We start from the raw sequence: 12010 nt of genomic DNA, 5'->3' as shown, positions 1-12010 counted from the left end.
CCCTAACAGTGGTCTAAAAAAACTACTCGACAACGCTGGAGGACATTCACTGATCCCCTAGGCAGGTCCAACTTCCCACGGACAACGGGCGTCCATCCCAAGCAGGTACGGTCCTAGTTGAGTGGGGGCGCGTGACGGTCTGTTGGTTGCAATCTACACTTGATAGCCCGAAAGCCGATGGATGGGGATGATTGTTGAGAGAGTGTGAGAGAGAGAGAAGCAACATCTTGTTCGTCCAGACGTTCAATTTTCAGCTGAATCACAACAATAACAACGCGACATTCACTGACTTGGTGGAGATGATTGTCCTAGTAGAGATAAAGCACAGTACATGCTGGACCAGACAGTGCTGTACATAAGCATGCAGGGGACAAGGGGCAAGACGTCGTAAGCCAATTCTTCTCGTCTGTTGGCATTGGATTCTCGTCTTTACATTCACACTTGCCTCACCCGCACTTGAGCCAAACACGAGGTACTGCGTGGAGCCCGTCCCAGGGTTCCCCAAATCAAAATCCCACGGCCTCAAGGAGACTTGAGCAGGTCTGTTGATGCCAGAAACGCGAATCATTGGCTGATTGGCCACCGCTCTCGCTGTGGCATTGACCCATCCTGCGCTAGTTGGACAGGGAAGTATGATGGAGATGGAGCCCTGGTCTGGTCTGGTCTGGTTTGGTCTGGTCTGCTGTGCTCTCTTGTGTTGTGTTGCCTGTCGACACGAGCGACAGAGAGCAAAGCAGAGCATATTTCAGCATTGATCTAGGGACAAATTTTATGTCCGTGCTGGTGGCTTTTGCCTGTGCTTCTTTTCTTGCTGCATTGCTGAGCGACCAGCTGGCGGGACCACAGAGAGCTCAAACAATGGTGCTGTGCTGTGTTGTCCTGTACGAGGCTATCACGGCGCTTTAGATGGAGTCCCTTAATTTGACCAGTCAGTCAGTCTGTCATATGTTGGTCGTCTCAAACTGCACCCGCCAAAACGGAGTCAAAGATTTCGGGGTCTCTGAAAGATGTCAGGGGTATTGTGATGATGTATCGGACACGAACAGCAGGCAAGTATTTTGTGCAGGCGGATAATCGACTCAAAGCCTCAAAGCAAGGGATTGTTCAGGGGAATCCCAGCTGACTAACAAATCCAGTCAGACGTGCCAATAGGCAATTCAGATATTCGTGCCGATCATCCACAGGGACGATTGATTGTCAACGCTTTAGCTGCTTTAGGGATTCGCGCTTGTGTGCGTCTCGTCTGGAAAAGGTCAAGGCTTTTTTTTTTCGGGGTGTTTCTTTGAGCAAGAGTCCGGGCAATTGGATGGTGGCTACTAAACGTTAGATCCAAGGTCTGGTTCAACTTGGCGGCACGATGGAGTGAATCTCCATCTCGATATGACCAACAACTTGAAGCTAGAGAAGCTACAGTATTGATGGTGATAGCAACAAGGCCGAGAATGACTCGCCTTGAGAAAAGGTGCACATTATGTATTTCCGAGGTTACAAACAAGGCTGCGCTGGGTCCTAGTCGAGGGCTTGTCCACCAGGTGGAAATCGTCCAGTTGGTTTTGTTCGTATCCATGGATAGATCATAGCGAGCTGCAAGTAGTGCCTTGTACATTGACTAAACGAACTCGATCTCGTTTACTACATCTAATAAAATGGATCAACTTGTTTGTAACTTCCCGGTTGACTGGCTCCTAAGACCTGACTATCCGCATTGTCCGCGCATTCATGGCTCCGAGATCTTGTCTAGCATATGATAATGATGATTTGAGACGGCAGAAGCATCGCATCCATGGCTTGCAGTAGCTCGCTGCGAGGCAATGTCCGCAGTGCGTGGATCTCACACAAACATCCGATAGTTACTGTAAGTTCCTGTACTTCAACGGCTCAGTGGCCGATGCAAGACGCGAGGCCCAGTGGATCCTAGACTTATGCACGTTGAAAAGGTAAACGAGAGATCTTGATAGGAGGTGATTTGACAGACATGTTTTACACGACACCATCTTTAGTGACTCTCACCCTGGGAGACATTCCTATGCTTTCCTTGAAAATCCATGAGCTTCACCAGGACGCTCAGCCCTTGCATGAATTTTCGCGTCTCCTATTCTCAGGGCCATTATAACAGTCGTCATGCCAGTTATGCTGGAATTTTCCATGACAATACGAGTGACACGTTGGCTATCAGTTCATTCGAGTTATCCGACCTCCTTCAACTAAGAATCTATCCATAGCAAGCAATCCGCGTATTTTTAGAATGGGTCCGCTATCTTCTCCATCCTGTCCTTAGCAGTCGCAAACCATCCACTGAAGAACTTGTTTTGCGTGGGGTTTCGCTTTATGGATGTGTGGCGAACAAAGAGTGTCTGAGCGCATGGTAAGATACAGTCAGTTCCAGCCGTGATTATCGTATTTTGCATCTTCAGCAAAGGAGGTACTGCACAGCAATACCGTATCAGGGTATGGACCGGGATTTGAAACAACTGGCTTTGTCTTGGTACTGAGGCCAAGAATGGCAAACAACCTACGAGGGAATAAAAGACGGTCTCAATTCGGTAATAAATGCAGCACTAATTAACAACTTCTCGGCCATTGTGCTCACCGACAAAAGCATCGTCACTTACATACCAGTTACTGTCTGACTCAAGTGGTACGAGTCTGGGGTAGCTGGACAATACTGTTCCTGGCCATCAAAAGACATCCCTGAGACAATTCCAGGGCCGAAACAGGTTCAGCCTGGGGTCAACTTGATAAGACACACAAACGTTGATCTTGACGATGCTCCAGATTACTTTCTTATGCCGATCCTGTCCTTGAGCCATGCAACCACCATCGAGTACAGATATCGACATCAGAAGAAAGCCGAGTGGGTTTGGTCTGGAAGGCATAGTAGAAATGAAGTCGAATCTCGGCTCCGTAGCAGAGCAGATTGGCGTAATTTAGAACCTCGGCTCTTGTTGTGAGAAGCACTTATTACTGTTGTATCTCTTGAGCCTCAGTGACATGTTAAAGGGTTCAATATACTAGATAGACTAAATGGTGGTTGACGCGGCTACCAACCCATCAAGTGCGAAAGATAATCCCGCCGTTGGCGTTGATCAGCAGCCCCTTCACCCTTTCTGGGCCAGATTATAAGAGCTTCCGCTCCGGCCAACGATTTCGTGATTAGTCGACTGACTTGGCATTAATCTAAAACCCATTAAACTGTTGGTCTGCTGTTTTGGTGTCTTTAGTTCTACACGCACAGACTTGTTTGCGAACCGTCCTACAGTCTTTTAAAGATGACGAAACGCTTGCCAAGCGGCGCGAATTGACTATTCGCTCTGTACGGAGTAGCTTAATTATATTGCACGGCGCATACAGAAGCGTCTCATTTCTTATCCAAGCGGCCGACATGTGGTTACTGTTGCCCCTATATTCAGATAGATTGGTTTCAGCCAGGGGCCATCCATCAGTTGTTCATTTCCTTCTATTTCATCTCCTTAAGCGGGTGAGCTGGAGATAACGCGGAGTATTGTCAACTTTTGATATTGATTTTGAAGAGTAATTCCCGCGGCTAATTACCGGTGAACGGATCGTAGATTTATTTATCGGATGCAGGTATTTACCCGTACGTGTATGTCCTAATGGGAGAACTGAAGATACAAGTTTGACACGGTGGTCTACTGCTGCAACTGTATATAGTTTATGGATCTATAATAGATGATCTACACGGGCTGGGCACGGTATTGTAGAACTAATAGGGAGTACCACAAGGATATACGTCTTGGACAAGTATGCGTTATTGTATTTGTACATAATATCCGAAATGCCCAGCCCGCAACCTTGTGGTGGCCCTGCAAGAGATTGATCCTGGTTTCCCCAGATATTCGAATGCTTTAATTAAAGTGTTGACGGGCAGACAGTCAACACCACGGTGATTACCAAACTTGGGTTGTTGCGCGTTGGTAGGTAATCTGCTCCTGCCAGAATTCCGAATTGCCTGTTTTGGGATGGGATGGTATATGTAAGCTTGAGTAGAACAAGGTAAGGCAGGTACGCTGGAAGGGGTACTGTACATAAAGTCAGCAGGTGCCAGGTGCCAGGTGTCTGAAGCTTGTGAACTGAAAATCGTTACTCGACTTCTACAACAGAAAACCATCACTAAAAAGAGCCACGGAGAGAGAAGCAGCGCGTCAGCGGAAACGCTTGAAAGGGCCGGTCCGGCTGTGCAAATCATTTCCTCCGTGCGCCTCTCCCGCATCTACTATTACACTACAGCAAATACGGACTATCCAATCTCTCTCTCCCAACGTCGCCGACCGCTTCGGGAAACTGAGCCGTTTGTGTGAGAGGGGTTCATTTTGATCTCATCAGACCGACCCGATAGCGGCACAGATGGTCAAGAACCAGCGGTGAACACCTAGGCTTGGGCAAGACTCCATTGATTGACCTTGACATTGGCCATGGGTTAGCACCTATTCAAACACAAATACCAACCAGGCTCGGACTGACTACAGCTGCCAGTTGGGGTACCCCGGAGTACTGGTTGCCAGCTTTGCAGAACCAGGAAGGTCAAATGTGACGGGCTCAGACCTGCCTGCAGTAATTGCTTCAAGTATGGCACTGCATGTCCGGGATATGATCGCGATATCAAATTCGTCAACAACAATAGCGGAAAGCATCTGATTCGTCAACGCGGCAGACGATCAGGAACCCTCGAGCCATCGCCCGTTGGATCTTCATCTAGCATAGCTGGGTCTGACGAGAGTGACAATATCCCTACAACCAACCCAGCATCATGGTCTTTGGCTAATGCCTCTCCAGCCCTGTTGCAGCTCGAGGTGCCAAGAGGAACACTCCTCCTTACTATGGTAGAAACATCGTCTAGCTACTCTCAGTCTACTGATCTCTTTACACTCTTATCATGGTTGAATATTGATCGACTAGGTAAACGTGCTCTCCTCGACGGCGCTGTATGTTCTTTTGCTTTGCATCTTACTGGCAAAGCAACCTCCAATACAGCTCTAGTCGCCCAGAGCCGCACTATATATGGCCTGGCACTCAAGGAATTACAGACAGCGCTTCGACATTCAACTGAATGGAAAGCACCTGAGACGTTGTGCGCTGCTATCCTTTTATGCTATTTCGAGGTAGTCCTCCCACTGTACCCTATAGGCCAATTAGCTTATTCTTCATCAGCTGTTTGCTGGTACCAGCAGTTCGGAAACCTGGCTTCAACATGCCAAAGGCATTGGTACGTTGATGGAGCAGCGAGGCCCAGCGGCTCACGCTGAGGGCTGGGATGCAGCTATGCTGCTGTCATTCCGTGGCATTCTTGTACGTTCCTTAGTTCTCTTCAACTATAGAAACACAGCGAAGGATCAGAAACTCGCATTACCTCTTTGTCAAGTGACTAGGGGATTTGGCATGAAACTCAAAGAACATGTCTCGGGATAACCAATTAACATCGCAGCAGCCACAATGCCTTCAATCATATCTCTCAGTTCGTCACCGGCAGGGTTACTCTGCATTGAGATGGCGCGATATGGCATCTCACATATCACCCTTCCAGTCCAAGTGGATTTACCATCCTGGTAACTGAACCTGAGTGGATCTTTCGTCCTTTAAACGGCTTTTGACAATGTTACCCTAGCGGGGATTTCAACTAACACGATCCCTTGCCAGATAATAGGCGACTTCTTCTACCCTGGTGAGGAACAATTATTCCTATCGCGGCCGGAGTGGAACAGAGTCATGTTTGACGGCGGCAGGCGTCTCATCTACTCCGCCGACACTCCAATTGGGCATATCCGCGTTGGCGATGATTTCCTTGCAAATCTAGCTAAGCTTTCACCTGTCCTGCACTGGGGGTATCTCGTCCGCGAAGCCCACAGAGCTGGCACATGCGTTGAGCCTGACAAAGTCTCCGCCTTGGCCCACCTAGCTACAGAGAATCATGCGAGATTCGCGCGATGGTACGACGATTTCGACGCTCTTGAGTTTCCACGACCAGTTGAGGTCTTGCCCACTGATCCGACAACTTCATTGTTCGAGACAGTGTTGGAGCATCAATCCGGAGCGGCCGGATCGTTGCTTATGGGATACTGGGCGAGTATGCTTATCCTTGAAGAAACATTAACAGAGTGTGGGACGCCGCGAGCTGACGCAGCCGCAACTTCTCGATACTTTGTAGAGCAGATACTACGCTCGATAGAGTCGGTGGCACAAGGCGCCATGGGACCGTATCGAGTTGGGTTTGCAGTGCGTATTGTCTATGAATTTGCGACTGGCGAAGAGCAGAGATGGATCACTCGTCTCCTGGATAAGTTCTCAAAGGGTTATGCCGCTGTTGACAAGAGAACGTATCCCAAACCGAAGGACGATTTCAGTGGTCCTGTTGAAGAGTTGTTCATTAGTGGAGGCTAGCAAGGCGTCGGAACACAGTTGACGGCATTGAGAGTGTAAAATTGCGCCCGTCCATATAGAAAGATGTATATTGGCCCTATCTACTGTAAAACTTTATCAAGTAGTCGATGCCTATTTTATAATGTATATCCAGGTCTCGATATGGTCACGATCAGGAGTAAAAATCTACTTGGCTCTTCGGGTCATGTGTTCCGTAGAAGGTATCTATGGCACCGAATTATACAGACCTGTTGTGCTTGATTTCTGAGGAGCCCAAGCTCTTGTTGGCCTTGTGGTCTAGTATACCAAGCTCTAAGTACTATGCTATGCATGAAAATGTTTCTATAAACACCTCACTATCTATTGTCAATGGCACCGACACAGCTCATATAGAATTCGAGATTCGCTATATCGGGGACAAACTTGTACAGCGTGATAAGGCAGGGGAAATATGTTGAAAAAGAAAACTTAGTAGTTGAGCGTTCGTCACTGGCCTTCCGTTTCAGCATTGGTTCCAGGTAAGAATTACAAAGAAATGCAACTTGAAGTAAATAGGAATACGAATCACAGCAAAGAGGCTCAACCACCTACTTGGTGTAATTTAAGGATGAGGTCAGAGTAGATGGAGGTCGGCATGTGGTGATCATGATGCATCAACCCACTGAGGTAACTGACGGTGGGCGATTGGCAAGGGAGTTTTCTCTACCTGGACATCTTGGGGAACACAAAGTACGCCAACAAACTTAGGTGTTACACCAATCGGGCACGTATATAAGCAGGCTAGATTGGTTGGGTTTATGACTAGCCAGCAGTCAGGGCTTGATGAAGGGGCTTCGTAACACTGGAGCAGCCATACTTTCGCAGGCTGGTCTTGACAAATGAAAACAAAGACATCGTTACTCGAGACGGCAGAATAATGTTTAATCACTTCTTTATGTAGTATTATGATTCTTCAGACTGCATCCGTCTCACTCGGGCTTTCCTGATTCCTACCATGTATGCCGCAGCCTCAACTCTCGCATACCTCCAGACAATAGTACATAACAGCCCATGGTACATGAAGAGTACTTAAACTGGAGGTCTACAATCATTTCGTTCTATGCTGTTCGGTGAATAAGGTTGTATGTAGTGTAAAGAGAGTTCTGATGTGCAACTGTTTAGTCAGACGTATCTCCAGTGCTTAGGGCCGCAGCATTTCTCCAGTTGGGCTATACCCATTAAACACCATTCGTCCTTACATGATGAGGGAGAAATCCGTTAGATGCGGTGTTCTTATAATGGCACACTTGGCCTTGAATGTTCTCACTTTCACCTCACTCTCCCACTTGACATTTACATTTCCACTAGAGGCTGCACACATTAATAAAGTTCTGTGTATTTGGTTTACTACGTCATGCTACCATTAACCATTGAATACATATATAGGGATAGATCTATGAACCCTGTGTACTCAATATCGAGAGGCAGTATCTAGTAGCAGTCCACCGCTACCCATAAAGTCTACTGGTTCTAGTTTATACTGAATAAAGATTGCAACAGTTGTTTTATGCAATTCCTTTGCTCTCTTCTATTGTCGAGGGCTATGTTAAGTAAGTAGGTAGATATCGTTTGGGCGAAATGATTGTTACTTCATTCTATTAACTGTATTATTTCTCCTAACTTCTACGAATAGCGCTGTACTCGGTATAGAATTTTAGTTATATTCGACAAAAAACCCATTGTACTGAGAGGCGGAATCTTATATATAAGAATGGAGGTCAAAGAATACATGATAAGTAGCCAAACATGGAATCTATTATTAACGCCAACCATTGGGTTCCTTCAAATACAGTAGAGCGCGCTTTTGCAGAGAAGGCCGTTATATATGCGAGAGGATGCTTGTTAATTTTATCTATGTCTCACCATGTCGGGTCGTGATAGGACACCTCTACCATGTGCGACGGCGAACCAAGCAAAAACCTCGAGATGGTTATTGACCAGACACCGCAATGCGAATGCTATAGTTGCATACTACCATCGACTTTGAGGCCAATATGATGCCGCATGCTTCACACATATTCCGAAATCCTCAAGATGCAAGTCTTTAGGTTAGGCACAAAGCGTAAGGCCGAGACCTCCACTTCACAGACCGAGGAAGTTATTAGAAGTTACGAGCGGGTGAAGCTCTCGGATGGGTCGGTATCTCTCAATTAGTAGTTGAACAATTTCTATAACAATATAGAAATAACAAGTGACTCTGGAGATAGGGTAAGATACGAGGTAACGAATGAAATTCAGAGTCTTGAGGCTAGCGGAGATACCAAAGCGGAAGATGAATGCCAAGAGGATATCGGCACCGTGTTGCCAAGACAGGGACTCCAAGACTTCTTGGCAACGCTTGGTAGAGGGCTAAGTTAAGCTTGGCAATTGTTAGTGTTTGTGTTTACGAATTACGAGTTACAAAACGAATGCGACAACTCCAAGATACTGCATCATCATCATCACTAGGATATCTAACTTTAATGAGTGGCTTGGCCGTTGGGTCAAAAACTTCAACGGTCTGCATCCCGGAGAAGAGTCATCAGATGGTCCAGAACACATCAAACAAGTCGATACCAACCAAATGAAGCAAGGTCAGTCAGAAAGGTAACCTCCTCTCTGGGACGTGCCGGTGCAAACATGCTACAGTGGCTTTCAGCTCAAGGCCACAGCGTCATCCCGATGACAGTATCACTCACTACTCACTAAAAATAAAGGATTTGGGCTGTTGTGGCTGCATTAGCAGTTACAGCTGGTGAAAGACCGCCTTACCTTAGGGTTAGCTACTGTTAATAAACTCGGTCCTTTGATTTAAGGTTCTGTCCCCTCAGCGTAATGGAAAAAGCCGATGCAACGTTTCTCAACGCTATTTTTCGGTTAGAAGAGACAGATCTCGCATAGCTATTCTGAGAAAGATTATGTGTGATAGGTGAATGTTTTGGTAGAGTAGAACAAAATGTGAGTTCTTTTGTTAGACTTGAGGTTAGACGTAAGCCATCTTTGATGACATTTGAGGCTACAATGTATTGACATGAGGCTTGGGCTGAATGTGCCCAATGTAGATCTAAACTGAATTCAAGTCGACATTAAGCATCTGACGCATGCAGATCCGTCGCTCATTGTCGCAACTATCGCCAGGCAACGAGAATACTTGCATGAGGCTAGATGTCCCAAACTCCGATTGACCAACAATCGTTGGTTGTGCGTGTCTCATGATATCTTCCCATGACATGACCAAGCCAAATTGAGGTTGCATTGGGAGCAAGGCTGAGAGAACAAACAAACAAACGCCCAGTTTGAGTGTGACTCCCCCCTTGCTGTTGATCTTATCTCATCTGCAGAGTTGCGCATCAACGAATCAATCGGAGATAGACAATCTTATGCAAGGGTCTGCTTCTAGCGACCTTCTAGAAATGGGGTCGTAGTGGAGAAGTGAGGTTCCTCGTGACCTCAGTTTTCTTGCTTGGCGATGACAGTCACGGATGGCTCTTCGGAGGTTCCGGCATATGTGGGCCCAACCGGGGCCCGCTATGTCAGCTTTTCGGATCCGACTGTGCCGTGGTCCGTACCGTTTTCGTCACTGGAATTCGGTTTACGGACAGGGAGATGGAAGGGTATCTTAATTAAGTGGGGAGTGATAGACTTGTGAAGATTTGATGCTTGATATTTCTAGTATGGCCATGCCTGGACATTGTAGTAATGTCTAACTTGTTGATAGATATTTAGACTGAATATCGCTGACATGATCACTGACTTTCTGTCAAGGTATGAATGGCCAGCACACAAAATAGCTTCTAGATATCTTCCATACTCGAAATGGGTGAGCCACAAAGTTGCCATCGCATCGCAACCTTGATTGGGTCCCGCGTAAGTTGGTCAGATCTGCAATTCGTCATACCAAGAGCGGGCCAAGACTGCCGGCTGACAATGCGCATGGTTTAGCGTCCTTTCATAGGGCTCTGCTACGTAGCAACAAGGGTGTTTCTTCGGGGGTCTAGGCTTGGCGTGGGCTTGGGGGGCTTGGGGTACTCAAAAGTAGCGGGGAATTGGGAATGTGAATGGGTCTCTAGAGTGTCCCTTTCCTTCAGCTCAGGTCACAAAGGAACTGGAACTGTTTATTTAAGGGAGCTCTTTCCCCCCTTGATCATCAGTCTTGTTCTTCATCATCATCTTCAGTCTTCACATCAGAAACAAACAAACAGACATTCCTTGATATCTATTAGATTGCACCAGGAGTGCCTTGACTTTACTTGACGAACAACCTCGAGGCTTTATTAGACGATAACTTCAACACAATCACTCAAACTTCAACTTCAACTTCAACTTTACAATATTCAACATGGTTTTCGGATCTCGCAACAACAGAACCTCTGAGGAGGAGCTCCGTGGTCGCAGCCGCGAGCCTGTCCCGCTTATGGAAAGCAAGGTGAGTTTTATCAGCTATGCTCCCAGAACTTTAAACCCTGGTCTGGACCATTATACTAACAAACCATCTTTAGCAACGTACCAACTCGTACGCAAGCGAATTCTCTACCTCGACCAAGTCTACGGCTTCTTCCAGAACCAAAGCATCTCGCTCTTGGTTCAAGCCTGCACCGCAACCAGCCCAGGTCAACGTCCACACCTACTGTGGTAGACACTCGAGCCAGTTCCTCTTTGGTGGTCCATCCCTGGCTGATCTTGCTCGAGCCATGTTTGGCAAGGATTGAAGCATGACCGAGCATAAACGATAAACACCAAACATCAGCATGACCGCTTAATCACACCATCAAACGACCCTTTTTTTTATTACTCTGTATCACATTTATTCATTCACTCAATCAACGTCGCTGGCTGGTACGGGACGGACACTCTCATTGGCAAGCGTGGCGTCTTTTGTGTGGTAAAAACAGAAGAGACATTCACAACCATCCATTCGGAAGAGACCAACCAGACGCAATAGATACCCATTTGGGGAGGGGGGGAGAGACGAGGATGAGGATGATCAGTGGGAAGACTGTACCACGAGAGACGACTTTTTTTGTATGATTACACTCTGTGTAGCAATATCCGTAACGAGTCCATGAATCCGATACATACATACACTACTATTACTTCTATATTTGGTTTAAGTCAGTGACTAGTCTACCTGATTGTACGACAGATTAAAAAAAAAATTGCTTGATCCTCGGTACTGATCCTAGATGAGATGATCGATGCTCGGTTTCGAGACGACGCTCGCTCGCATTACGCGTCTGTCTTGGCGAGGCCACAGGTGCCAAGGCTTGAAGATAATCATGCCAATGCTTGGGTCTTGCTTGTCCTTGACTTGGGGCAAAAGTGGGTTTGCCGAGTCATCCGTTTGGACTGTACTGTACTGTACGACGAGGGACGAAATGTTTAAAATAGGGTCCGGGAATAGAGGCATGTTGATCCATCATTCAGACTTTTCTTGGTAGGTTGGAAGCATAGGGTAAGTTACGTGGGCAACAGCTGACACCCCTGAATAAGAGTTTTTATTTTTTACGTGGAAACGAATCATGCTTCTTTCTGGATCTGCAGATATTATGCGTGATCTTCAGTCTATTCATAGTATAATGACTTGCTGACGTGGTTAAACGGCCATGACATTTCATGT

The 12010-nt window shown here is 46.7% G+C and overlaps 2 protein-coding genes across 2 annotated transcripts; both read left to right on the top strand.

Annotated features, from left to right (window-relative positions):
• Nucleotides 1-4114: 4114 nt before the first annotated feature.
• On the top strand, nucleotides 4115-6552 carry B0J16DRAFT_337365 (C6 zinc finger domain protein). Its single transcript, XM_046127344.1, has 4 exons — nucleotides 4115-4437; nucleotides 4495-5120; nucleotides 5170-5307; nucleotides 5656-6552. The coding sequence occupies exons 1-4, from the start codon at nucleotides 4434-4436 to the stop codon at nucleotides 6394-6396; spliced, it is 1509 nt and encodes a 502-aa protein (XP_045984436.1). The 5' UTR covers nucleotides 4115-4433; the 3' UTR covers nucleotides 6397-6552.
• A 3881-nt stretch (nucleotides 6553-10433) lies between these two features.
• B0J16DRAFT_412974 (uncharacterized protein) lies at nucleotides 10434-11491 on the top strand. Its single transcript, XM_046133354.1, has 2 exons — nucleotides 10434-10819; nucleotides 10893-11491. The coding sequence occupies exons 1-2, from the start codon at nucleotides 10733-10735 to the stop codon at nucleotides 11100-11102; spliced, it is 297 nt and encodes a 98-aa protein (XP_045984435.1). The 5' UTR covers nucleotides 10434-10732; the 3' UTR covers nucleotides 11103-11491.
• Nucleotides 11492-12010: the final 519 nt, after the last annotated feature.

This window comes from Fusarium flagelliforme (assembly GCF_020744385.1).
Source record: "Fusarium flagelliforme strain FIESC 12 MPI-CAGE-AA-0113 chromosome Unknown B0J16scaffold_3, whole genome shotgun sequence".
NCBI lineage: Eukaryota > Fungi > Ascomycota > Sordariomycetes > Hypocreales > Nectriaceae > Fusarium > Fusarium flagelliforme.
The sequence above is the reverse complement of the archived record's forward strand: the minus strand, read 5'-3'. Positions and strand labels throughout refer to the sequence as shown.

Coding starts and splice junctions, on each gene's coding strand:
- B0J16DRAFT_337365 (XM_046127344.1), top strand. Junction 5,121..5,169: donor TCCTTTTATGCTATTTCGAG/GTAGTCCTCCCA, acceptor ATTCTTCATCAG/CTGTTTGCTGGTACCAGCAG. Junction 5,308..5,655: donor TGTCATTCCGTGGCATTCTT/GTACGTTCCTTA, acceptor ATCCCTTGCCAG/ATAATAGGCGACTTCTTCTA.
- B0J16DRAFT_412974 (XM_046133354.1), top strand. CDS start 10,733: ATGGTTTTCGGATCTCGCAACAACAGAACCTCTGAGGAGGAGCTCCGT. Junction 10,820..10,892: donor TCCCGCTTATGGAAAGCAAG/GTGAGTTTTATC, acceptor AACCATCTTTAG/CAACGTACCAACTCGTACGC.